At 60.9% G+C, this 25,728-nt stretch overlaps 2 protein-coding genes across 22 annotated transcripts; both read left to right on the forward strand.

Moving 5' to 3' along the window:
* Nucleotides 1-1,100: 1,100 nt before the first annotated feature.
* Nucleotides 1,101-9,233, forward strand: WBP2 (WW domain binding protein 2). Of its 4 annotated transcripts, none has more exons than XM_084983797.1 (8): nt 1,101-1,265; nt 3,768-3,876; nt 5,375-5,510; nt 6,418-6,510; nt 7,133-7,267; nt 7,475-7,597; nt 7,963-8,039; nt 8,167-9,233. In XM_084983797.1, the coding sequence occupies exons 2-8, from the start codon at nt 3,811-3,813 to the stop codon at nt 8,218-8,220; spliced, it is 684 nt and encodes a 227-aa protein (XP_084839923.1). In that variant the 5' UTR covers nt 1,101-1,265; nt 3,768-3,810; the 3' UTR covers nt 8,221-9,233. The 4 variants fall into 4 exon arrangements, with proteins under 4 accessions (XP_084839923.1, XP_003131239.3, XP_084839925.1 ...); XM_003131191.6 differs by having other exon boundaries at nt 1,101-1,192; XM_084983798.1 differs by lacking the exon at nt 1,101-1,265 and adding an exon at nt 2,214-2,414.
* Nucleotides 9,234-9,890: 657 nt separating this feature from the next.
* Nucleotides 9,891-25,068, forward strand: UNC13D (unc-13 homolog D). Of its 18 annotated transcripts, none has more exons than XM_084983552.1 (33): nt 9,891-10,066; nt 10,403-10,543; nt 11,284-11,319; nt 11,554-11,661; nt 11,749-11,808; nt 11,903-11,969; nt 12,226-12,409; nt 12,835-12,879; nt 13,002-13,070; nt 13,203-13,272; nt 13,410-13,564; nt 13,647-13,739; nt 13,814-13,917; nt 15,218-15,331; nt 15,444-15,568; nt 15,713-15,803; nt 15,892-15,948; nt 16,035-16,132; nt 16,251-16,302; nt 16,374-16,504; nt 16,591-16,711; nt 17,051-17,194; nt 17,349-17,447; nt 17,546-17,752; nt 17,942-18,010; nt 19,041-19,120; nt 21,565-21,670; nt 21,748-21,819; nt 22,602-22,685; nt 22,771-22,891; nt 23,048-23,171; nt 23,626-23,822; nt 24,451-25,068. In XM_084983552.1, exons 11-33 carry the CDS (start codon nt 13,423-13,425, stop codon nt 24,567-24,569), a joined length of 2,550 nt encoding a protein of 849 aa, XP_084839678.1. In that variant the 5' UTR covers nt 9,891-10,066; nt 10,403-10,543; nt 11,284-11,319; nt 11,554-11,661; nt 11,749-11,808; nt 11,903-11,969; nt 12,226-12,409; nt 12,835-12,879; nt 13,002-13,070; nt 13,203-13,272; nt 13,410-13,422; the 3' UTR covers nt 24,570-25,068. The 18 variants fall into 18 exon arrangements, with proteins under 18 accessions (XP_084839678.1, XP_084839668.1, XP_084839682.1 ...); XM_084983542.1 differs by having other exon boundaries at nt 13,460-13,564; nt 15,214-15,331; XM_084983556.1 differs by having other exon boundaries at nt 13,460-13,564.
* The last annotated feature ends 660 nt before the right edge of the window (nt 25,069-25,728 follow it).

A 25,728-nucleotide genomic window follows, 5' to 3' on the forward strand; every position in this document is an offset into this window, starting at 1 on the left:
GCTCCCCGTCTTGCATTGTGCCCAGATCCATTCAGTTACTTTGAATTCTGGTTTAAATCTTCTGGCCTGGAAAATGCTGGGGGAGCCCAATTGCAAAGCCTGAACATTCTAGAGGGAGCAGCGCCACCGCGAGGCCAGCTGTGGTGGAGGCGGCGGTGAGGTGTGGCCGCTGGACCCAGGTTCCTCTCCCAGCGCGGTGAGTCTCACCGCCCACCTCGGAGGGTGTGGCTTTGATTTCCTGGAAGAGAAGGCAGTTTTTCCGGATTCCCTTCTGCCAGTCAGCCAGCCCATCACATCCTGGAACAAAGACTGGGTCCTGCACTCATCTATATATCTCAGCGGTTACTTAAGTGGGTTGGGCTGCGGGGGAAGGAGGGACAAAGTCATGTAGAAAGCGTTCCCTAAACGTTTGTGGGGAGTTCCCATCATGCCTCAGTGGTTGACAAGCCGAACTAGTGTCCATGAAGAGGCAGGTTCGATCCCCTGCCTCGCTCAGTGGGTGGGGCTCTGTTGTTGCTGTGAGCTGTGGCGTAGGCCATCAGCTACAGCTCCACTTGGACCCCTAGCCTGGGAACCTCCATATGCCGCAGGTGCGGCCCTAAAAAAATAAAAATAAGAAAATAAACATTCGTGGGCTGAAAGAAGGTGCCCCAGTAAACGGTCACCGCTGCACACAGCAGCCTTCACGTCCAGGGCCTTTATGACTAACTCCTCTGTGACTCGCGCAACTGTTTATTTCAGTCCTTTGGTCGACTGGGTGGAAGAGGGTGGGAAGTGCGCAAGCTGATGAGTTATGCAATTAGTGGAGTCAATCCACGCCTAGAGTCTGTGAGACTACAAGTTCCAGCATGCGTCCGTCCACTAGCCTAGGGAGAGGTCGAGGTTGGGCGAGCAGTGCTTTCTGGGAATTGTAGTCTCGAACTTGTTTGTGATGCAGGCGAAACTAGCGGGGAGGGGGAGCGGGAGTAAACTATTAGCACGTGATGGCCGGGATCAGGTGGTAGGGCCAACCTCCGCGCAAGAGCTGTGATTGGCTGACTCTAATACGAACGACGCCACTAGGGGCGGGGCCAAAGAAGGGCGCAAGCGCACTGCGTTTCGAGTCGAGTCTCGGGACCCTTTTCCGAGAGACCATGGCGCTCAACAAGAATCACTCGGAGGGCGGCGGAGTGATCGTCAACAACACCGAGAGGTGAAAACACTGCGCAAGGACCCTGGAGAACCGCAGGGCGGTTGTGGAGGGTGTAGGCGCTGGGCGGTCGACGGTGGGAAGTAAACCCGTGAAGACGGGACCTGACGGGGGGATGGGGGGTAACGGCTGGGGGCGGGGTGGAGGAAGGTGGGTGGGTCGTGAGGGAGCCGCCGGGGGTGTAGCGATCAGCTGTGGGGTGAGGGTGGGGCGGCTGGACGGGGACCGGGTACGGAGAGACACATGGGGCCTGCGGGTAGTTCTTGAGCCCTTTTCCCAGAGTAGGTGACTTTAAGAAATGGGGAGAGCCTTTGGCAAAAATAATTACCATTTCGTGGGTATTTACTATGCTACTATGAGTCAGAGATGGCGCCTCTTTTACCTGCTTAAGTACATGAGCCCTGTTCGGCAGATGCTATTACTCTACGCATTTTACATGCCGAGATAGTGAGGCACGGAGAGGTTAAGTAACTTGCCTGAAATCACAGAGCTGAAAGTACCAGGAGAGGAGTCTTGATTCCAGAGTCAGTAGGCTTAACTGTCAGTATGTAGCCTTCCGGTATATTCCGGAACTGCTCAGTTTCCAGATAGGAAACCGAGGCCCAGAAGTGAAATTACGTAATTAATATTTGTCATATGTCGAAAACATTTTCTGTAAAGCTCTGTCTTTGCAGACAGACAGACAGGTTACTGATTTCCTGTTGGCTTGGATCACTCCCCAGAGAGAGGTCTTCCAACATCAAGGTTCTTCCTATCCATCCGCAGTCAGTTTTCTCTCTCCTTGGACGGCATTGAGAATGAGACCAGCCAGCTCTGGTTGAGCTAGGCTGACCCTAAAGCGCCTCTTGAAGGAGCAGAGGAATCTGAGCCCCCAGACGAGGTTTGGTGGGACCAGAGCCTATTAGCTGGCTAAGGCAGTACCCAACCCAGAGCTGTCGCCTTGGAAAGCTTGATGAGTCAGAGGAGGTTCCTAGGGAGCCCCAGACCTCAGAATACTGACTTTTCCTCCATCTCACCTGCCCAGGGTCTGCCAGGTCCGGACTCTTCCTGGCAATGACCTCTTTTCTCTGAGCTCTGCTGCTCTTTTCTGGTTCCAGTCCTTTTCCCCACTCACCTCTCCCCTGTGAAGGAAGCTGTGTCATCTGGGAGGGGAACGAAGACACACGGAGCCGTATGAACTTGAACCTCATTGTCTTGAAATCAGAGAAACCGCACATTGCTCCTGGTGTGTAGCCTCTCTGTGTGTGAGCCAGTCCCAGGCCTGGACAAACCCTTTTCATGCTCCTTGGGAACCTCTCCCGGGACTGTTTCTTTCCCTCTCAGTGACACTTTTCTGGGACAATGTATTTATCCCGCTGGGCCTCCTCCCTGGCATAGGACTCAGTGCTGCTAAATAATGGTGTGCCTTGTTTTAGAGGATGCTTCATTTCCCAGAAAAAAGAAAAAGGAATTGTGGAAACAGTAATTGAACTATACATGCAGCATTTAAAATTTGATGTGTAGGAGTTCCTGTCGTGGCTCAGTGGTTAACGAATCCGACTAGGAACCATGAGGTTGTGGGCTCAATTCCTGGCCTTGCTTAGTGGGTTGGGGATCCTGCGTTGCTGTGGCTCTGGCGTAGGCCAGTGGCTACAGCTCCGATTAGACCCCTAGCCTGGGAACCTCCATATGCCGTGGGAGCTGCCCTAGAAAAGGCAAAAAGACAAAAAAAAAAATAAATAAATAAATAAAATTTGATGTGTAAAAGGGTAAACCATACTCTTCAAGTCATGAACCCCTTTGAGAGTGGCAAAAATTACAGAGTCCCCCCCAAAAATGCAGGTACACCGTCATCTCCAGGGCTTATGGACTGACAGCCCTGCAGACCCAGCTTATGAACCCCAGGGTTTTTTGGGTTTTTTTTGTCTTTTCAGGGCCGCATCTTTGGCGTATGGAGGTTCCCAGGCTAGGGGTCAAATCGGAGCTATAGCTGCCGGCCTACGCCAGAGCCATAGCAACACAGGATCCGAGCCGTGTCTGCGACCTACACCACAGCTCATGGCAACACCGGATCCTTAACCCACTGAGCAAGGCCAGGGCTTGAACCTACGTCCCTATGGATACTAGTTGGGTTCGTTACCGCTGAGCCACAGTGGGAACTCCATGCACCCCTAGGCTTAAAGGAACCCTGACGCGCGCCCTTTGCTAATGGCCAGAGTCATGTCTTCAAATGTTTCTGTGGCAGGCTTAGAAAACACACCCAAACCGGAACGCCTATGCTAAGGACCTAGAAGAAAAGCAAAGTGCTAACCCAGATAATCTGACCTGACTTGAGGGATTACGGCGTCTCCGGATCCCTGCCACTCTTGTCTGCTCTGGGCACTTAGAGGCTGTGTGCGTGGGGTTTGGGGAGAGTCTGTAGAGCCCCAGCTCGCTCCTCTCTTCCACGCTGCGATTGTCGTTTCCTCGCAGCGGCTGAAACAGACAACGTGCTGGCAACTCCTGGTCGGCACCTGCTCACCGGGAGGGTCCAGGCCCTGGGGGTGACGGAGCGGGACTCCAGCCTTTCTCATCGGGGCCTTTCCGCTTCTCTCCTCAGCATTCTCACGTCCTGTGACCATGTAGAGCTGACCTTCAGTGACATGAGGAATGTGCCCGAGGCCTTCAAAGGCACCAAGAAAGGCACCGTCTACCTTACCCCGTACCGGGTAAGTTGCACAGCGAGGTGGTTGGTTTGGCGGCTCGTGGCCCCTGGAGGCCACTGTGAGGTCAGCCTCAGCCTTGGGAGTCTCGTGGCCTCTGAACCGTGGTGACTGTTCGTGGGTGTCTGTCACATATGCCCGGCTCTGGAACCCCCAGGCTCTTTGCGCAGCTGAGCTGACCCCTGGCCAGTGAATCTGGGCAAATTCCAGAGCTGTTGCTGCAGAGTATCTGTAGCTGGAGGCAGCTGCTGGGCTGACCTGGGCCTGGGGGGAGAGGCTGTTTTTTTCGGGTCTTGCAGGAGTAGCCGTGAGGCCTTCGTGCACATCCGAGTGATAAGCACGGTAAATAGGATACAGGAGCAGGGCCACAGCCTCCGGACTGGGCAGAGAGCCCGGCAGAGCCCTGCAGAGCGAGAAATGCCAGACTGCAGAATGGGCCTTGCCAGAGAGTTACCCCGGCAGACTCAGAGAGACTTCTAGAGAAATACGAAAGGACACGCGTGGAAGAGCATCGCTGCCTGGAGCTACCCAGGAGTTAGTCGTGAGGGTGGCTGCAGGAAGAGAGACTAGGGTCCCAGAGCCCTGGCTCTGGGGGTTCAAGTTGACACCTTCGGGAGTTCCCTCCCGGCTCAGAGGGTTAAGGAGCCTGTGTGGTCACTGAAGTAGCTTGGGTGGCTGCTGTGGTGCAAGTTCAATTCCTGACCCAGGAACTTCAGAGTGCCTTGGGTGTGGCAAAAAAAAAAGAAAAAGCTGGCCTCTTTAATCAGGGAGTGTGGTTTTGGGTATGAAGCAGAAGGTTCTCTGGGCGTGGGCTGGGAGTCTCTTGCTGCTGTTTGGGCAGTGAGTCTGCTGAAGCTTCAGACAGCCCCTTCCCCCGGGCCTGATGCCTGCTGCCAGTCGCTCTTCTCAGCTCCCAGCAGCCCTTCCTGCCCTGCCCCCGCCTCTCTGCCTGGCCTTGCCAGCCCTTCGTTGGGCTCCACGTCTGCCGCCTCCTCACCACTGCACTGCCGGAGCACCTGTCCTCACACGTAATGTCTGCGAGCCACACGCTTCTCTTGTGAATTCACACATCTGGCCTCTCCAGCCAGGAGAGGCCTTCCACTCTAAAAAGTGCTCTCCCAGGAGTTTCTCTTGTGGCTCAGCAGTAACAGACCCAACTGGTATCCATGAGGATGTGGGTTTGATCCCTGGCCTCGATCAGTGGGTTGAGGATCCAGCGTTGCTGTGAGCTGTGGTGTAGGCTGGCAGCTGTAGCTCCGATTTGACCCCTAGCCTGGGTACCTCTGTGTGCCGCCGGTGCAGACCCAACCCCCCCCCCGCCCCCGCTACCGCCACCCAAAAAAAAATGCTCTCCCAGAGCGTTGGGTGCAGAGAGCTCCCTGGGGCTGCCGGACGCTGGCTCAGGCCGCCTGCCTCCTCCTTGGGGGTGGACTTGTCACCCACAGGAAGTGATGCTGAGCTGGCTGTGGTTCGGCTGGTGATGGCCGGGCCTCTCTCCCTGCAGGTCATCTTTCTGTCCAAGGGGAAGGACGCCATGCAGTCCTTCATGATGCCCTTCTATCTGATGAAGGCCTGTGAGATCAAGCAGCCTGTGTTTGGGGCCAACTACATCAAGGGAACAGTGAAGGCCGAAGCAGGAGGTGGGTGACAAGGGGGCTCGGGGAATGGGCCGGGCTTCCAGAGAGGCGCTCTGGGCGCCTCTGACTGCTGCCTGGGGACGTCCTCTTTGGACCCTGATCGCCCTAGCCTTGACTCTGGACTTGCTTCCAGGACCAACCCTTGGGCTGCCAGCTGTTCAGTTGAGGGGGCGGGCGGGGGGGTGCTGAGAGCTGGGAAACACATGAAAGATGACAACTCAGAAAAAAAAAAAATGACAGCTCAGATCCTTTTCAGGGTGAGAAGTCAGCAAAATGACTGCAGACAAGTGAAGATGCTTACATGACCTGCAGAGTGTGTTCAGATGTTATGAGAAGGAGCTGCATCAGGTTCTTAGGAAGGGCCTCTTCCCTGGAGCCAGGCAGAGCCGGCTGTCTCCGTGTGACACCCAGAGGGGCCCTGCCTGGTGACAGGCTCTTTGCAGACCCCAGAGGCCCCTGCGTTGAACTCACCTTCCCTCTCACACTCCGCCAGGCCCAAGCCCTGCCACTGAGCACATGGTTCCCCCTGGGACGGAAGTCAGGCTGGAGGAGCCAGGGGTCCGTCCTCAGGCCCCCTTGGGACTGGAGATGCGCTCTGAACTCGTTTGGCAGCTGTTGCCGAGTGCCTTTCCTCCTGGGAAGCCGTTTTGTTGGGGGTGGGAGGCCCTCGTGCAGATGTGCTCACAGGGCTGGGGCTGGGAGGGCGAGCTTGTTCTGAGAAGGAGAAGCCCCAGTTCCAGACAGTGAAGCGGGCCTGTGCTGGAAGCGGGCAGGAGGCGGGCTGGCCCTTCCCTGCAGGCCTGCAGAGCGGGGTCGGGGCCTGGAGAGGGCGAATGGAACAGCCACCTCTTCCGACCTAACCCTAACGTAGCTGCTGCTCCTGAGCTGTGATGCGCTGTTCCCTCCCCAGGTGGCTGGGAAGGCTCTGCGTCCTACAAGTTGACCTTCATGTCAGGGGGTGCCATCGAGTTTGGACAGCGGATGCTCCAGGTGGCATCGCAAGGTATCAAGCCTCCAGGATATAGGGGCCAAGGACGCGTTGGATGTGGGTGGTGGTTTGTTCATTTGGGTTTGTTTACTTTCTGTTTTGTTTTTGAAGCAGTCGGGAGATGAGTCTCTGGGCCCTGGCTGCCCAGGGCCAGGAGTTGGGAAGGAAGCCTCTAGTTGGCGTCACCCTCCTGCACCTCAAAGGCTGGGTTTCCCCTGCCTGGAGCAGGTGTAGGACGTTTTGAGAAAGCTTTTCGGACTCAAAGGATGTTTACCGTGGCTTCATAGAAACAAACAAAAGGCCAGGCGTTAGGCTACCATCAGGCAGCCAGGCCCTCCCCTCCCCCGACGCCAGCCTCCCCAGCTCCATTCTTTACCCCTTCTGAGCCTCCCTGCTTCCCTCTCTCCACCTTCCTGCACCTCCTCCACCCCCCTCTGACCTCTCTCCCCATCCTGACCCCTCACCTCGCCCCCGACCAAGGCCAGCTCAGACATGGTGGGAGCAGAGTGGGCTGGGGTAAGGTGTGTCTGCCGTGCACGTCCCCAGGACCCGCAGCTCCCCGCGGCAGGCGGTGGGCCGCCCTCCCCGCAGCCCCCGAGACAGGCGACACTCACGTCTCTCTCCCCTTGTACTGTAGCCTCCCGAGGTGAAGCCCCCAACGGAGCCTATGGTTACTCTTACATGCCCAGCGGGGCCTATGTCTTCCCCCCGCCAGTCGCCAATGGACTGTACCCCTGCCCTCCTGGCTACCCCTACCCACCGCCCCCACCCGGTGAGTGAGTCCTTCCCTGCCCGCCCCGCCCCCCCACCCGCCACTAACCACGCCCACCCCGGCCAGGGCTTCTAGAGGGGAGACTGGCTCTTTGACCTGCTCAGGACGGAGAAGCTGGAGAGGCCCGGGAGGGTGCCCGGAGGGTGCCCGCCGAGGGAGCCAGGGCCGGGCTGCTCACTGGGTCCTTGTCACTCTCTTGCCGAGCAGAGTTCTACCCAGGACCGCCCATGATGGACGGGGCCATGGGATACGTGCAGCCCCCGCCACCGCCCTACCCCGGGCCCATGGAGCCTCCGGTCAGCGGCCCCGACGTCCCCTCCACTCCTGCAGGTGAGGCCCCTGGGCGGCTGGCAGGGGACCTGCAGCGTGGTGGCCTGGCGGTGAAGAGCTAGAGTCCAGCCCCGCCCCGTCCCTTGGCTGGCTGTGTGCCCTGGGGCCCAGGGGGTCTCCCTGTGCACAGAGCCGGCTCAACCACAGCACCGGCCACCACTCTCAGCGGGTGGGTCTGTGGTGACAAGCAGATGGGGAGGGGGGTGTAAAGGGACCGGACGGGATGGCGCAGCACGTGGGAAACGTTAACCACTATTTTACTGATGGGACTAGCTCCTCAGCACCAGCCCCCCGAGTGCTGGGGGGCCGGGGCTACTGGGGCAGCGGAGGACGGGGGGGGCTTATCCCAGCATCTGCTCTCACAGCCGAAGCCAAGGCCGCGGAAGCAGCCGCCAGCGCCTATTACAACCCGGGCAACCCTCACAACGTCTACATGCCCACGGTGAGGGGGCGGGGAGGGAGCGGCCCGGGCTGCAGGGACCCCCGCAGCCCTTCTGCTGGGATCGAAGGGTGGGAGGGACCCCGTCTTGTTTCGACCCTTCTAACGTGATCGTTCCTTTCTTCCTCAGAACCAGCCTCCGCCACCCCCCTACTACCCCCCGGAAGATAAGAAGACCCAGTAGGCCCTCCCACCCTCCTCCCCTCCCCTCGGGGCTGAGTCTGGGGAGGGGGTGGGGGAGGGCCTCGTCCTTCCTCCGGGTTTGAATAGAAACGTTACCAGGAAGCAGCCTTGAGGGAGGGGAAGGGCCCCCCAATGCGGGAGGCTCCCGGCTTCCCTTTCCCCATCCCGGGGCGGGGGCGCCCCCTGGCTCCTGTCCTGCTCTAAGCAGCGTCTACCCACGGAGGGACTCTCTGGCCACCTCCTCCGCCACAGTCCAGCGCCCTCGTTTTGGCAGCCACCTTATCCGCCGGCGGGGGGCGGGGGGGGGGTGCGGCGGCGAGGGCCCCCGGGGCCCCCCCCAGGCCCTGCTCACATTCCATCCCCTCCCGCCTGAGCCTGGCGGTGGAAGGCCCCCTTCCCACCGACTGACTGTCAGCCTACATTCCGTTCCCGGCCGGCCTCGGCCCCCGCTCCGCTTGCCTGCCCTTCCCTGGCCCGTCATTGTCGTTGGTCATCCTGTTGCCACGGGCTCTTGATCTTCGGAGCTTTCCGGTGGCGGGTGGCATCTGGGCAGGGCCGCTGCGGCTGGGGAGGGACACCCCCCCCCCCCCGACTTCCCTGCTAGTTTTCTGGAATTCGTTTCCTTTGGCTTTTTCTGTTTTCCCTCTAGAAGGGGCTTCTCCGACTCGAACTGCAGAATGCATGTCCATTGGGGGGCTCTGGGTGGGCTGGGGACCAGGCACCTGACCCCTGTGGCCTGGCCTTATCACCGACACGACCTCTCGCCAGCCACTCAGCCTGCCCTCTTCCCTTTAAACTTCATGTCTGGTTGGCATATGCCCCTTGGATGCACTAAAATTGCTCTTATTTGCTTCTGGACTGGCCATGAAGTGAGGAGATGGTTATTTAAAGAGAATTCCGTATTTATTTGACACACACAAAAAAATCCAGTTAATATATTAATGTGAAATAAACCCTGTTTGCACCTTGATCTGTCTGCTGAAAATGTGAACTAGTAAACACGAAGTGACTGGACCCTGTCTGGCTCTGTGTGTGGTGACGGCTGAGCGGGGAAGGGGAGCTGCCTGGCTGGCTGCCAGGGGTGGTGGCTCTGGGAGACGGGCTCCCTCCCATGTGAGGGTCCCTTGTTCTCTTGGTCCATTTGGGCCCAGGATGCTAAGGCCTCTCCCGGGTTTATTCCGGGGCAGTTTCTCAGCAACTGTGCCCACCCACCGAGTCCCTTGGGGCCTGGCCCAGCCCAGGAGCTGCCCTGGGTGGGAGGTGGTGTTGGAGGCGGTGGCATTGACAGAGTGCCTTTGTGAAGGCCAGCCGGTTGGGCGAGGCCCTGGTGCCACCTTCCGTGTGAACCTTGGTGCCTGGGGCTAGGGGAGGGTGGGAAATAGCCACAGTCCACGCAGGGGCCTGCACTCCCAGGGCCTGACCTGGAGGAAGGGCCTGGATGTGGGGGCGCTCAGCCCAGCACCGAGGTGTCCGTTTTCCAGTCCCTTCTGGACCAAGTCGTCCTGTCAGGAGAGGCAAGCCCCACGGCCTCCCAGCCTCTTCCTTCTGGCCAGCCCCGCCCAGCAGCTCCTGGGGTTGGCTAAACCCCCTACAAGGGCATTTGAAGGGAGCCCTCTCCTGCCTATCCTTGGGGGGGCGGGAGCAGAGGCCTTGGGGCTGGCCCTACCCGGCACAGCCTGGTCCTGTCACCTCGGTGGAATGTCACCTGTGGAGCAGAGCGGGTTGAGCAATTGGCTGACCGCTGAGGAGGCACCTCTCTGGAGCCCCCATCCCGTGCCCACTCACTCCCAGCCCCGGCTTCTGAGGCCCGTTCAGGGAAGGCTGCGGTGAGGACCTTCCTTGGCCAGGTTGGCTTCCCAGGGCACCGCACCTGGACGGGGGGGGGGAGCTGCTGCCCGCCTGCCCTGACCCCCCTTGCTGGGCAGCCCTGACCCCCGCCCAGGGGCTCGGTGGGAGGGTGGGGAGGGGCCGGGCCCGCCCACCGGCTCGCCCTGGGCCTCCAGCCCAGGCGAGTTCCTCCTCCCGGGATCCAGTCCGTGGGAGGGAGGAAGGTGCAGGGGCCTGGGAGGTGGTGAAACCCCGACCTGACCCTCCCCCGACCCGCCCTTCCTTCCCCCTCCCCTGGCACGGGTGGCAGCCCTGGGCTCTTTGCGTAACCCTGTGGCCCTGCTATCTTCACCCAGCGGGGAAGGGCCTGGCTGGCCACCATGGCGACGCTCTTCCCCCACTCGCAGCGGCGCCCCCCGCTCTTGCGACAGGCCATCAAGATAAGGCGCCGCAGGGTCAGAGATCTGCAGGATCCCCTGCCCCCGAGGGCTCAGGAGGTAGGAGGGACCGCAGAGGGAAGAAGAGCAGGCCTGGGTGGGGCTCCGCGTCTCTGGGTGCAGGCGCCCCGCCTGCTGTGGGCTGTGGCTGAGGACGGGGTCCCCTCCCCGCCCTCCCCCAGCCCCCAGCCCCCCGCCGGGGCCTTCTAGGTCAGCAGAGGAGGGTCTGCCATGTGCTCTCAGGGCCATCCCGGGCCGCGGTCCAGGGTCTGAGCCTCCCTGAGCCCCCTCCCTCGGGTGCCCCATGCCCTCCCCGTCCTCTGCTCATCCAGCTCCAAAGGCGCCATCGGGGCGGGAGTGGCTCTGCGGCGGGCTGGCAGTTCGGGGTGCAGCTGAGCAGCCCCCAGCCCTGCTTGGCATGACCTCAGTCTCCCACCTCAGCTGCTGGGCCTCACTTCCGCCGCTGGGGTGCGGAGCTGGGCCGCCGATAAGCAGCGCTGCTTCCTCTGGGGAAGGAAGGGACGTTGGGGCCACGGGTGCCGCAAGCTCACGCTGCTGGGGCAGCTGAGCGCCAATGGACCCCAGCCTCGGCAGGCCGGGGGATGAGGAAGGCGCCCTGGAGGCCAGCCCCCCAGAAGGCCTGCTGCAGGAACAGGTGCGCGGCACTGGTGTGGCCGGGGGCTGGGGGCCGGGGCCCCTCCGCCCTCAGCCTGGGCCCCATCTGTGAGGAGCCGTTCCTGCAGCGTCCAAGCCCCAGTCCGGGCCTCTGGGACACTTTGTCTATTTACCTTGCTCCCCAGGTTGAGACTCCATCCCACCACTTCTCCTCTGAAGAGGTAAGAATCGGAGCATTTTGGGGGGTGCAGAGAGGGGCTGGGAAGCAGCTCTGCATCCTCCCAAACAACCTCCTGGGCTGCTGGCCAAGGGTGGGTCTCCCCCACTCCCCACCTCCCTTCCCCTCCCCTGGTCCCCGCTTTGGGCAGGTGCTCTGGGTCCTGGGAGTGGCTGGTGGGGCCCAGCCCTTGTGGGGAGTGGATGGCGGTTCCCGAGGTGACCTTGCTGTGTCTCAGCGGGCCCTGCTCTACGAGGAAGCTCTCTACACTGTCCTGTACCGCCTGGGTCAGCCCGAGCCCAACCATGTGGGGGAGTCCTCTGAGCTGCTGCGATACCTGCAGGAGGTGAGCCCAGCCCCCACTCCACCTGCCTCCCTGCAGCCTGGCCACCCCTGCCTGTGCCCCAAGCTTCCCACACTCTTACCCCACCAGGCCTTCCACATGGAGCCCGAGGAGCACCTGCAGATGCTGCAGCAGGTCCAGGAGCTCGAGGTAACTAACCCCCTGTCCAGCCATCCCGGGCAAGCAGGGAGGCTGGGAAGCCCGGCTCCCTCTGAGACTCAGGCCCCACCTCCTGTCACTCTAGAAGCCAGTATTTTGTCTGAAAGCGACGGTGAAACAAGCCAAAGGCATTCTGGGCAAGGATGTCAGTGGTGAGTTGGCGATGGGGGCGCCCTGGGGGCCTTCTTCCTGGCTCCTTCCTCTCCCCATCACAGCCTGTCCCAGAGCTCTGGATGGGAGCGCCCATCGCCCAAAAGTCCCCTGGGGCTCATTCCGGCGCCGCCAGCCCCTTGCCCTCAGCGTCTGCGGTCGGATTGGGGGCTCTCCCACCCCCACCCCCTGGCCCCCTGCCAGGGAGGAGGGTGATGGCCACCGCCCAGGCTGCCTCATCCTCCCCCCCCTCCCCAGGGTTCAGTGACCCCTACTGCCTGCTGGCCATCATCGAGCAGGGGGCAGCCGTGCCAGGGGGCAGCCCCGGGCCCCGGCGTCGGCAGAAGGCCGTGGTGAGACACACCATCCCGGAGGAGCAGACCCACCGCACCCAAGTCATAACCCAGACACTCAACCCCGTCTGGGACGAGACCTTCATCCTGTACGTGGCCCAGGCCCAGCGCCCACCCTGTCTGGGGCCATTCGGGGTGGTGGGGGCTCCCTCCATCCCGGAGGTCAGCAGGACTTCCTGGCTCGGGGAGGGGCTTGGGCTGGACTTGGCCAGAGGAGGAGCCTGTTCCCAAAGCTGGGGAGACAGACAGGAGGCCAGACAGGACAAAAAGCCGCGTGCTGGGGGGGAGTGCAGAGGGTACACCTGGGTTCATCTGGGGGCGAGGGCTGAAGACCACACTTAAAGGAGGGAGCGCTGCCACTGGGAAGAGAGAAAGAGGCTGCAGGAAAAGATGTGCCAGTGGTGACACTGGGGATGGCAGTTTTGGGGGACAGGCTCAGGGCTGGGGTAGCCTGTGGCCTGGCCAGGGGCTCTAGCCCTCCAAGACGCTCAGCCGTGTGCGTTTCTCCCTGCAGAGAGTTTGGGGACATAAACAACGCCAGCTTCCATCTGGACATGTGGTGAGGGGCAGGCCCCTCCCGGAGGCATGAGGGAGAGAAGGGGGGAGGGGTGGAGGCAGAAAGGGGTCGGGGGGCTCCCAGGACACCCTCTCTGCCTCCCACTCACACCTCTGCCCCGCCAGGGACCTGGACACCGTGGAGTCTGTCAGACAGAAGCTCGGGGAGCTCACGGATCTGCACGGGCTTCGTAGGTGAGAGCTGAGCAGGTGCTGGGTGCTGGGCTGCAGGCTCTGTCGCCCAGGTGGCCGCAGGTAGGGGCAGATCCCAGCCTGACCCAGGCAGACTCTTGGCCCCTGTCCCTCATGGGACCCTGCCTGGAACAGGATCTTTAAGGAGGCCCGGAAGGACAAAGGCCAGGACGACTTTCTGGGGAACGTGGTGCTGAGACTGCAGGTGAGTGCGGCGGGGAAGGGGTCCCGGGCGAGAGAGAGACGGAGTTGGGGTTAGGAGGGCTTCGAGAGCGGGGCTCTGGGTCTGCACCAAGCCTGGGGTCTGCCTCGCATCGCCTCTCCTGCTCCCGACTGTTCGAGGCTCACACGGCTCATGGGCGTGGGCATTTCCTGCCTGCCCGGCCTGCCAGGACCTGCACTGCCGGGAGGACCAGTGGTACCCTCTGGAGCCCTGCACGGAGACCTACCCAGACCGCGGTCAGTGCCACCTCCAGTTCCAGTTCATTCACAAGCGGGTAGGTGGCTCGGCTGGGTGGGCAGGACGCGGACTGACCGGGTGCAGGGTCCTCTGCTCACGGCCAGGCCTGCCCCCTGCAGAGAGCCACCGTGGCCAGCCGCTCCCAGCCCAGCTACACCGTGCACCTCCACCTGCTGCAGCAGCTCGTGTCCCACGAGGTCACCCAGCACCAGGTACTGCCCTCCCAGGGCAGGGCAGGGCCAGGGTCTGCTTGTGGGTCCTGACAGCCCTCTGCCTGTCCCCTCAGGCAGGCAGTACCTCCTGGGATGGGTCGCTGAGTGCCCATGCTGCCACCATCCTCTTCCTCCACGCCACGCAGAAGGACCTATCCGACTTCCACCGGTCCCTGGCGTGAGTGCACAGCCCAGTCAGAGCCTCCGAGGGTCTGTGCTGCACCCTCTCCCTCCTACAAGCTGGCAGTGGAGTCTAACCCTCAAGAGATTGCTGTTTGGGGCGCAACTGTGTATTTTAAGAGTCAGTTGCCGACTTTTAAGTATCTGAAGATTTCCCGTGCAGAGACACTTCTGCTTCCTGGGAAACAGGAGTGCTGGAATCGCCAGGCTGTGGTCTTGCTGGGTTGCGGTTGGTCAGAGTCGAGTCACGTGGCCTCCCCCATCCAGGGGCACGGTTGCCATCCAGACGCTTCACTCTCTGACATTACCTGAGTCCTTCCGGGCAGTTGAGTTTGCCACCCCTGGACCAGCCCCAGGGCCATTGAACAAATCTGGGCACTGATGTTGAGGGCCTGGCACATGCCCAGAGCCGTGTTAGGTTATGGAAATGCCAGGAAAGACACCTAGGAGTTCATAGATGTTTCAATGCCCAGGAGAGGTAGAGGCATAGCCTGGGTGCTGCCAGCAGGGGGAGAGAGGGTGGGTGCTGCCCTGGGCCTGGCTGACATTGGGCAGTTGAGAAGGGGATGGAAAGGAGGCTGGCAGAGAAGGGCAGTGCCCAGGACCAGCCGAGGTAGGTCTTCCTGGGTAGCTGTGGGGAAGGCAGGCGAGGCTGCAGACTGGACCAGGCACCCATGGCGAGGGTCGAGTTTGCCGGCAGGGCTCCCGCAGGAAGTGCAGGTGGCCGCTGTGTCCCCGAGTGGTGGAGGTGTGTTCCTGGGCTGCTCTTCTCCCCCCGGGCTCCTTCGCCTTCCCGCTTAGCTTGGCTCAGCCACCTCTGTCAAGTCATCCCTGAACAAACGAAAGGCATGGTTCTAGCTGACATGTGCCGCATGGACATGAGGGCTCAAGCCTCTACATCTAATTTTCCAAAAGAAGCAAGAAATCCTGGTTTATTTATTTTCGGCTGTGCCCGTGGCAGGCAGAAGCTCCCAGGACAGGGCTTGAACCTGGGCCACCGCAGTAACAACACTGAGTCCTTAACTACTAGGTCATCAGGGAACTCTAAGAAATTCTGAGTTTTTACATCGAATTTAAGAGATGGGCCATTCATGTACCCATCTGAAAAGCGCTTGTGGGAACAAAATCTTGCAAGTTACTTTCAGCCGCTGGATTTCAGCCTCAGTGGGTCGATGGGGATCCCCAGGAGGCTAGGGGGCAGGGGGAGGCGCTGTCCCCCTCCCCCCAGGCCAGGCGACCTGTGGGCAGGGAGGTGCCCCACTTGGCCGGGCTGAGGGCTTCCTGTCTGCCGCAGGCAGTGGCTGGCCTACAGTCGCCTCTACCAGAGCCTGGAGTTCCCCAGCAGCTGCCTCCTGTACCCTATCACCAGCATCGAGTACCAGTGGATCCAGGGCCGGCTCAAGGCAGAGCAGGTGGGCTGGAGTGGGGCGAGGGGTGTTGGGCAGGCAGGGCTCTGGGAGCGGGAGCGGCACTCCAGGCCCCACAAAGCAGCCCCCGCCTCACAGCCCCTTCCTGGCCCCGCAGCTGGAGGAGCTGGCCACCTCGTTCAACTCCCTGCTGGCCTACGGCCTCTCCCTCATCCGGAGGTTCCGGTCTGTCTTCCCCCTCTCCGTCTCCGACTCCCCAGCTCGGCTGCAGTCTCTCCTCAGGTCGGTGGTTCCTCCTTCCCCTGCTTCGGTGGACACAGGGCTGGGGGAACAGCTGGGGCACCTCTGGGGCGGGGAAGCCTGCTGGAGGAGTGAGGGGGCCGTCGGGGCATCGGGCATCTTGGACGCGGCTCTCTGTCCACACAGGGTCCTGGTACAGATGTGCAAGATGAAGGCCTTTGGAGAACTGTGCCCCGACAGCACCCCCCTGCCCCAGCTGGTGACCGAGGCACTGCGAGTATGGTGCCCACCCTGGGGGCGGGGAGGGCACGGGCCTGGGCCTGGGCCTAAGCCACGCTCCTGGCTCACTGCCTCTCGGCCCACAGACTGGCACCGTTGAATGGTTCCACCTGAAGCAGCAGCACCATCAGCCCATGGTGCAGGTGAGGGTGTTGGGCCAGGTGGCGGGAGGTGGGATGGGCAGGCCTGCCGGGAGAAGACCTGCCTGGCTCACCTCTGTCCTTGCCAGGGCTTGCTGGAGGCGGCCAAGGCCTTACTGAGCCTGGTACAGGACATCACTGGCGACCTGCACCAGTGCCAGCGCACATGGAACAAGATCTTCCACAAGTGAGCGGGTGGCGGGGCTGGGAGGCAAAGCAGCCTGGGCTCAGGATGGGGACCAGAGGCCCCCCCCCCCCCCCCCCCGCTGTGTGCCGCCAGGTCACGCCCGCTGCCTTTCCTCCAGCGTCCTCAAGATCGACCTCTTCTCCGTGGCTTTCCAGGAGCTGCAGTGGCTGGTGAGGCTCCCCCGCGGCTCCAGGCCACGCCCCCGGCCCTGAGCCCCGCCCACCACGCTCTCCCTCCGCAGGTGGCCAAGCGAGTGCAGGACCACACGGCGGCGATGGGCGACGCCGTGACCCCGGAGATTGGCGAGAGTCTGTTCCAGCTCTACGTCAGCCTCAAGGACCTCTGCCGGCTGGGCCCGGTCCCCTCGGAGAGGTAGGAAGCCGACGGCTGCTGGGCGAGGAGGGGCCGCAGCCCGCAGTGGCCCCGGGCTTTCCCAGGCTGACCCTGGCTCTCCCCAGGGATGGAGTCCTGGCCTTGGACGGCTTCCACCGCTGGTTCCAGCCGGCCATCCCCTCCTGGCTCCAGAAGACGTACAGTGTGGCCCTGGCGCGTGTGCAGCGTGCTGTGCAGATGGACAAGGTGGGGCCCTGGCCTAGGGGCGGAGTCCCGCCTTTGGGGGTGTGGCTTGGGCCTCCGCCAGACCTTTCGCACCTGCAGAAGCGGTAACCTGGTGGAGCAGTGCTCTTGAAGCCACTTAGGTGCAAAACGCTGCCTCCTGTTACACTTGGGGTAAACTGTGGCTTCCCTTTACGGGCTGATTCTTGCGGCCGGGGGGTTCTGGGCAGAGCCCTGCTTCTTCACCTTGCAGCCGCCTGGCCAGCTCTGTGTTTGCCAGCAGTCTGAGCTCTGGATGTTTGCAGATGCAAGGAAGGGAGGGGCAGAATTTAGCAAAGTCTTGAGCCCACCCCCATCTCCTAGCTGGTGCCCCTGGGTGAACTGACCAAGCATAGCACGTCGGCTGTGGATCTGTCCACCTGCTTTGCCCAGATCAGCCACACCGCCCGGCAGCTGGACTGGCCTGACCCGGAGGAGGCCTTCATGATCACTGTCAAGTTCGTGGAGGTGCAGCCTCGTTCCCACCCCACCATGTCTCCCACCTTCTCACCCTGGCAACTTCTAAGAGCCTGTGTCCTAAATCCTCCTGAGATTCCTGTGCCCCCTCCCATCTGCCCCCCTGGACACTCCTCCCCCATTGACCGTCCTCTCCTTACCCCAGGACACCTGCCGTCTGGCCCTCGTGTACTGCAGCCTTATAAAGGCCCGGGCCCGTGAGCTCTCTGCAGGCCAGAAGGACCAAGGCCAGGCAGCCAACATGGTAAGGGCCAGAGCTGGAGGCTGGGCCGGGCCAGGGTGGGGCTGGAGTCCTGGCACTCTTCAGAAAGCCCTGCATCCTTGTGCCCGGGCTGCCTGCAGCTGTGTGTGGTGGTGAACAACATGGAGCAGCTGCGGCTGGTGATCGGCAAGCTGCCCACCCAGCTGGCCTGGGAAGCGCTGGAGCAGCGGGTAGTGGCTGTGCTGGAGCAGGGGCAGCTGCAGAACACGCTGCATGCCCAGCTGCAGAGCGCGCTGGCTGGGCTGGGCCATGAGATTCGAACTGGAGTCCGTACCTTAGCCGAACAGGTAACTTGCTTGACCCACAGTGACCCCGCCCCAGCCATCCTCAGCCTGAAATCCCCCCCCCCACCCCAGTAGGACTTGGGCCAGTGTCTAGCTCCTTCCCCTTCCTGAACCTAAACTCGGGCCCCAAACCTCCTCTCTGGACTCCCCGAGTCACACCCTGACCTCTCTTCTGCTGCTTTGTGTCTCCAGCTTGAGGTGGGCATTGCCAAGCACATCCAGAAACTTGTGGGCATCAAGGAGTCTGTCCTGCCTGAGGATGTGAGTGGCTCTCCCTGCTCGCCAACCGTTGCCAGCGGTGGGGTCAGGGATTGCAAAGGGGCTTGGGCTGGGCAGGGGGCTGAAGGCCAGGGGGTGTCAGCGATAAGTCCTCCAGACCCAGACTTGGGCAAGGAATGTTCCCTCTTGGCCTCAGTTTCCTCCTCGGGTGCTGAGGGTGGGCTTGGGTGAGTCCATGGCTTCTCCCAGCAGTGACAGTCGGTGGGGGCTGCTGTGGGGGAGGCCTTAGACTTTGCAGCAAGCAGACCTGGGCGTGTAGCCTTCCCACTGGCACGGCTGTCCTGTTTATTCAGGCCAGCTGACCTCAGGTTCCTCATCTGTCGCCAGGGACAGTAATGTACACCTTTGCTTGGGGAGAATGTTACTCATTAATTCATCAACTATTAAAGCCCCCCCTTTGTCCCAGGTATTGATTTAGGCCCTGGGAGTATATGTCAGTGAACGCCAGGACAAAAATCCCTGGCTTGCTAGAGGTTACATTCTAGCAGGGCAGGTGAAAGAGGAGCTAAGTAAGTGTATATGAGCAGAACTATAGCTTTAACCAGAACTATACGTGCATATCTGTGTGTTTATAGACACACACACACACACACACACACACACACACACACACGGCAGCTTCAATAACAATAGCTGCTAAAGAGAAAAATAAAACATACGAGAGATGGGAGAGCGTCAGAGGACTGTGTTTTTAGATAGTGGCCAGAGAAGGCCTTAGTCAGAGGGCGACGGCTGAGTCAGGATCTAAAGGAAGCCAGAGAAGGAGCTCTGAGGATTTCTATAGGCGGGAACAGCATGGGCAAAGGCCCTGAGGCAGGACAGTGCCCGGCAGGTTCAAGGGCTATAGGGGAGGCCAGTGTGGCTGGAGCGGACTGTGGTCATGGGTTAGCTCTGCAAACCTTCCAAATATATGCACCGAGGCTCCTGGCCCGGGTTCCTGCCCCGGTCAGGGCCAGGGAAAGGGGGTGGCAGCGGAATGGGCCAGAGCTGGACGTGCTGCGCCCCTCCCCAGGCCATTCTGCCCCTGATGAAGTTCCTGGAGGTGGAGCTCTGCTACATGAACACCAACTTGGTGCAGGAGAACTTCAGCAGGTCTGCCGCAGCCGCCTGCCCCGCGGCGCCCCCATCACCCCCCTCCGCCCACCTGCCCTCCCTCCTCAGGGGCGGGTGCAAACAGCCTCTCTGAAATGCTCGCTCCCAGGGTCTGGGCGCTCACCACCTGTCCTGTTCCCCTTCGGCCGAGCTGAACCCTGCCTGTCCCTCCTTCCTCCCCGAGCCCTGGGCTACGTCTCTGGGAGACGGCTGGCCCCTCTGCCCTCCCTAAGGTTGCAGGCAGCTGGTGTTCCTCTCCCACAGCCCACAGAAACTTCTAGTTAGGGTCTCTCTCTCTTTTTTTGGGGCTGCACCCCTGGCATATGGAAGTTCCCAGGCTAGGGGTCTAATCGGAGCTGTAGCTGCTGGCCTATACCACAGCCACAGCAACACAGGATCCAAGCCGCGTCTGTGACCTACACCACAGCTCATGGCAACATCAGATCCTTAACCCATTGAGCAAGGCCAGGGATCGAACCCGCAACCTCATGGTTCCTAGTCAGATTTGTTTCCGCTGTGCCACGACAGGAACTCCTAGGGTCTGTCTTTTTTTTGTTGTTGTGGTCTTTTTGCCTTTTCTAGGGCCATTCCCGCAGCATACGGAGGTTCCTGAGCTAGAGGTCTAATCAGAGCTACAGCTGCCAGCCTACACCACAGCAACATCAGATCCAAGCCGCATCTGCGACCTGCACCACAGCCCATGGCAACGCTGGATCCTAAACCACTGAGCAAGGCCAGGGATTGAACGCCGCAACCTCATGGTTCCTAGTCGGATTCGTTAACCACTGAGCCATGGCAGGAACTCCTCCTAGGGTCTGCCTTAAAGCAGCCCCCCCCTCCCCCGCCACTGGGCAGCAGGGGGTAGCGGCCAAGGGCACGGGCTCTGCACGACCAGGCCTCAGACTCCAGCTCCACTGCTGCTTGGTGGGTGGCCTCGAGCAGATTGCTCAAGTCTTCTGTGCGGATGACCCTAGTTCTGGCCTCTGCTGAGGACTGAATGAGTCAAGCGCTGAGCCTGGCGCCTGCGACAAAGGAAGTGGTTGATGACTGTGAGCGGCCCCCACGACGGTGGCGGGGACGAGGACAGATTCTTCCACACGGGGGTGCCGGCCTCCAGAGTTCTGCTCCGCTCCCGTGGGGCACCGGCCTTGGAAGCCCACCCTCTTTGTATCATAGGCCATAGAATGCCATTGGTTCAGCTCTGATTTGCCCACAAAACAGACTTTAATCTGCACTAAGACAAGCGCATTACTTACCCGTCACTGCCTCAGAGCTGTCGGAACGGTGTCTGGTACCTAATGAGCTCTTAAGTATGTTGACCAAATTAATTTTTTTTTTTTGCTTTTTAGGGCCCCACCTGCAGCATATGGAAGTTCTCAGCCTAAGGGTCAAATCAGAGCTGTGGCTGCCAGCCGACGCCACAGCCGCAGCAACGTGGGAATCCGAGCCACATCTCTGACCTACACCACAGCTTACAGCAATGCCAGATCCTCGAGCCACTGAGTGAGGCCAGGGATCAAACCCGCATCCTCATGGATCCTGGTCAGGTTTGTTATGGCTGAGCCACAATGGGAACTCCCAGTTGTTTTTTTTTTCCCCCAAAGGAACTGACCTTTTTTTTTCCCTTAAATTTTTTTAACTGAATGAATTTAATTACATTTATAGTTGTAGGGAACTCTCGGTTCTTTTTTTTTTTTTTTTTTTTTGCTTTTTAGGGCCGCAACTGCAGCATATGGGGATTCCCAGGCTAGGGGTCGAGTTGGAGCTACAGCTGCCAGCCCACACCACAGCCGAAGCAATGCCAAATCCGAGTCGTGTCTGCGACCTACCCCACAGCTCACAGCAACGCCGGATGCTTAACCCACTGAGTGCGGCCAGGAATCAAACCCACAACCTCATGGTTCCTCGTTGGATTCGCTTCCGCTGCGCCACGACAGGAACCCTCCACGTTCTTAATCACACTTCTTTTGTACTTGCTTGCCTGACTCCGCTTTGACAAGTGAAATTTCAGTTATTTTAGGTCGCTACTAGGATGGACTGTGGCCCAGTTGCCGTTTCTCTCCCCGCAGGTAGTAGGTGCTTTTCCACGCTGTGTGCGGAGATCCTACTCACTTTGGCTCCTTTCTCGACCCATGATTCTGTCATGGGGGGGCCACCCCGCCCCTTGTTTGCTGGGGTTTGCTCATCCTGCTGAGAAGGATTCTTCCCTGGGCTATGAGCCGTGTTGGGCAGGCCCGGGATGGTCTGTCCCATCCCCCTCCCTCCTTCCCTCAGGAGAGCAGCCCCCCGCCTGCAGCCCTGGCCCCGGTCCCACCCAAGAAGCAGGTGGGGGGGGGGGCGGGGGGCTGGGCCCCGCGCAGCCCCCTCTTTCTCAAGAGCATCTCCACTTCCTCCTCTTCCGTCCTCCCGCCCTGTATCCGGCACCCCTGCGCACCCCACCCCAGCCTTCTGACCCTGCTCTGGACGCACACGCTCATGGTGCTGGCGGAGGTGGCTGCCTCCCAGCGGAGCTGTCCCCTGGCCTCCCGCAGGCTGAAGATTGCACTACAGGTAATAATACCGGTGACAATAACAGTGACCTCGGTGGCAGAATGGCCTGGGGTCACCGCTGGTGTCTCGCCCCCTAGAACCTGGAGATCTGCTTCTACGCCGAGGGCTGCGGTCTGCCGCCTGAGGCCCTGCACACGGCCACCTTCCAGGTAGGGGCTTTTTGGTGAGCTGGTGGCGTGGGGCAGCCTGCCTTCCTGTCCTCACCTCTATCTAGGACCAGCTACCTAATTTACAGGGTTCGGCACAAAATGAAAATGTAGGCCCCCCAAAAAATAATGGATGGAGTTCCCCGTGTAATCTCAGTGGAAACAAATCCGACTAGGAACCATGAGGTTGCGAGTTCCATCCCTGGCCTTGCTCCGTGGGTTAAGGATCCGGCGTTGCCGTGAGCTGTGGTGTAGGTCACGGACGCGGTTCGGGTCTGGTGTGGCTGTGGCTGTGGCGTAGGCTGGCGGCTTCAGCTCTGATTGGAGCCCTAGCCTGGGACCCTCCATGTGCCGCGGGAGTGGCCCTAAAAAGACAAAGACAGAAACAGTGATAATTGAGGCCGCTCCCTGGTGGCCCAGTGGGTTAGGGTTCCACATTGTCATTGGCTGGGGTCACTGCTGTGGTGCTTGTTTGATCCCTGGCCTGGGAACTTCTACATGCCGAGGGTGCACAGCCGAAAAAGCAATTTAAGAGGCAAAGCAGAGCCTTAAACCAAGTGTGAGGTTCTTCTAAATGGCTGGGGCGGGGGCGGCGGTGAGAAACACCTGCGGGGCCCACCCTGTCCGGGCCTCGGGCGGGCAGGCCTGCCTGTGGCCCCACGGCACCCAGTGTTTTCCACATCTCGCTGCCGCCTCCCGCCTTGGCTGTGACTTCTGAAGGGCAGCGCTGGGCTGTGGGTGAGTGTGACAGCAGAGGTGAGTCCTCAGCAATGGCCCATCCCCAGGCGCTGCAGAGGGACCTGGAGCTGCAGGCAGCCTCCAGCCGGGAGCTCATCCAGAAGTACTTCTGCAGCCGCATCCAGCAGCAGGTGAGGCTCCCTCCCGGCTGCGCACCTGGAGCCCCGCCTCCCCCGCTTGGCCCCAGCTGATGCTGCCCCTGTGCCCCACCCACAGGCGGAAACCACCTCCGAGGAGCTCGGGGCCGTCACGGTCAAGGCTTCCTACCGCGCCTCCGAGCAGAAGCTGCGCGTGGAGCTGCTCAGCGCCTCCAGCCTGCTGCCCTTGGACTCCAATGGTGAGTGGAGGCTGTCCTGGCCACTCTTTGTCCCCACCCTGGTCCCCCGAGTCCCTGGGGGCTCACTCGTCTAGAGGCGGCATAGCTGCTGGGGTGGGGACTGGACTTGGGGCCGGGATACCCTTGGTCACTGTCCCCTCATGGGCCACTTGCCAGGCTCCAGCGACCCCTTTGTCCAGCTGACCTTGGAGCCCAGGCACGTGTTCCCTGAGCTGGCCCCTCGGGAGACCCAAAAGCACAAGAAGGACCTCCACCCACTGTTTGATGAGACCTTTGAATTGTGAGTGGTCCCCACGCTCGCCGCTCGTCCCCGCCCTGGACCCGCCTGAGGCCTGCTCTTCCCAGCTGGGGCCAAGGGGCGCCCTGAGATGAGCGGGTTTGTGTCCCAGGGAGGGACACTTGGGACAAGTGTTTGCTGGCACAGGCCTCAAACCTGCTCCCCTGCAGGTGGAGCAGGACTGCTGGGAGAATCCTCCCATGTGTTGGGCTAAGAGGCTCGCTCCCAGGGAAAGGTCCCGTCCCTGAGGTCCTCCATCCCCCAAGGCAGGCAGGCCTGGGTACCCAGGCCCCCTGGGTCACAGCACCAGTCAGAGCTGGCATCACCGCCGTGGCCCAAGGCACATGAGGCCGAGCTGATCTGCAGTCCTAATCCCCAGCTGTCCGGCCGTGCGGGGGTGGGTGGCAGTGGCAGTATGTGGGGCAGGCAGCTGAGGCCGGCTCTGTCCCCCGCCCAGCCTGGTGCCTGCCGAGCCCTGCCGCAAGGACGGGGCGTGCCTCCTGCTCACAGTGCTGGACCACGACACGCTGGGGGCTGACGACCTGGAAGGGGAGGCCTTCCTGCCGCTGCACTCCGTGCCGGGCCTGACTGGGACCGAGGAGCCTGGCGAGGTGCCTCAGACCCGCCTGCCCCTCACCTACCCCGCACCCAACGGTAGGCCTGAGCCCTGGGGCAGCGCAGAGGCCCAGCCCTGGGATGCAGGGGAGGGGCAGCCTGTAGAGGCTCAGGGCGCCCAGAGGCCAAGGTGGGTTGGAGGAGAGCCTCCTTGGAGGTGGAGGCCTGTGGAGCCAGGATGGTGGCTGAGCTGCCGTGACCTCAGGATCCACCAAGGACCAGTGAGGTTTAAGCCAGGCTGTGTGCGCGACTCTGGTGGGATAAAGTTACCGAGCTGCCTGGGGAGAGGGGCCATCCCTCTGCCTGGGACGGGTGGAGGTGGGGGGCACACGCTTGCAGAGCAGCCCCCGGGCTTGGCAGGAGGGCCGGTCTTGTGTTGGAGCACTTATGAGGGTCAGTGTGGGCACTGGGTCCCAACCACCCAGAGAGGCAGGTGTTGTGATTGCTCTTCTTCGGATGAGGCACGAGTGGCTTGTTTGATGCGTTAGCCCGCGCTGCAGTTGGGTCTGAGTGTCCGGGGCGGGGAAGGCAGCTCTTCCTGTCAGGCTGTCTAGTGAACTTGGCCAGTGCGGGCCCATCCTGTTTCCAGAGAACGGGGCAGTGCTGTAGCCCGGCCGTCCCCAGGCACCGCTTCCCCCGGTCTGACCCCAAATGCCTCTCTCCGCAGGGGATCCAGTCCTGCAGCTGCTGGAGAGCCGGAAGGGTGATCGCGAGGCCCAGGGGTTTGTGCGGCTGCGGCGGCAGCGAGCCAAGCAGGCCTCCCAGCACCCGCCGCCAGGGCGGTAGCGGTGGAGGTCGGGTCCCCCCCCATCACAGTGCAGCGCTCCCGCCGGCCTAACACTGCGGACGGGCGTCCCAGCAGTCCCGAGCCGGGGCCCACGGTGATGGGGGCCCCACCGGCAGTGCTTATACTCCCCGCCGTCCTCCCTGCGGCCCCTAGGGAGGGGAGGCGGCTATCTGCATCCCTTGCCCGTGCTCCCCTCTTAGGGAAAAGGGAGGCCCGCTCCAGCCACTGGGGTGGAGGGCCCCGTTCCTTGAGGCTGCTCTTCAGCAGCCATGATGAAAGGAGCCTGGGTCCTCTCCTGAGGGGGCTGCCAGCACCCAGGCTGAGAAGCCAAGGACCTTCTCTGGCCCGAAGGGATGAGAACTGGCAGGCAGTGGGGCTGGCACAGCGGGACAAAAACAGAAGGGACAGTTTGGCTGTGTCTGCTGAGGACATGTCCTCCAGGGGACAGTACCTGCCACCTAGAAACTTTCTTAGCAAAAATAAAGAAATGAACACCCAGTGATAGTTTTACTTCTTCCTTTCCAATTTGGACCCCTTTCCCTTTTTCTTCTGATTGCCGTGGCTAGGACTTCCAAAACTATGTTGAATGGTAGTGGCGAGAGTGGACCTCCTTGTCTTATTCCTGATATCGGCGGGAATTCTTTCAGCTTTTTGCCATTGAGAATGATGTTAGCTGTGGGTTTGTCATGTGTGTCCTCTGTTATACTGAGGTAGTAGGTTTCCTCTGGACCCGCTTTCTAGAGGGTTTTTATCAGAAATGGGTGTTGGGGAGTTCCCGTTGTGGTGCAGTGGAAACAAATCCGAATAGTATCCACGAGGATGCGGGCTGGATCCCTGGCCTTGCTCAGTGGGATGGGTATCCAGCATTGCCGTGAGTTTCAGTGTAGGTCACAGACACAGCTCAGATCCTGCATTGCTGGAGCTGTAGCTCCGATTGGACCCCTAGCCTGGGAACCTCCATATGCTGCGGGTGCAGCCCTAAAAAGCAAAGCAAAACAAAAAGAAGTGGGTGTTGGGTTTTGTCAAAAGCTTTTTCTGCATCTATTGAGGGGATCGTACGATTTTTATTTTTCAGTTTATGTGGTGTATCACACTGATCGATTTGGGGTTGTTGAAAAATCCTTGCGTCCCTGGGATAAATCCCACATGATATGGTGT

The sequence above is a fragment of the Sus scrofa genome, chromosome 12, assembly GCF_054392235.1.
Source record: "Sus scrofa isolate SSC_HxYL_T2T_F1_AM1 chromosome 12, Sscrofa_HxYL_maternal_Yorkshire_Landrace_v2.0, whole genome shotgun sequence".
NCBI classification, from domain to species: domain Eukaryota; kingdom Metazoa; phylum Chordata; class Mammalia; order Artiodactyla; family Suidae; genus Sus; species Sus scrofa.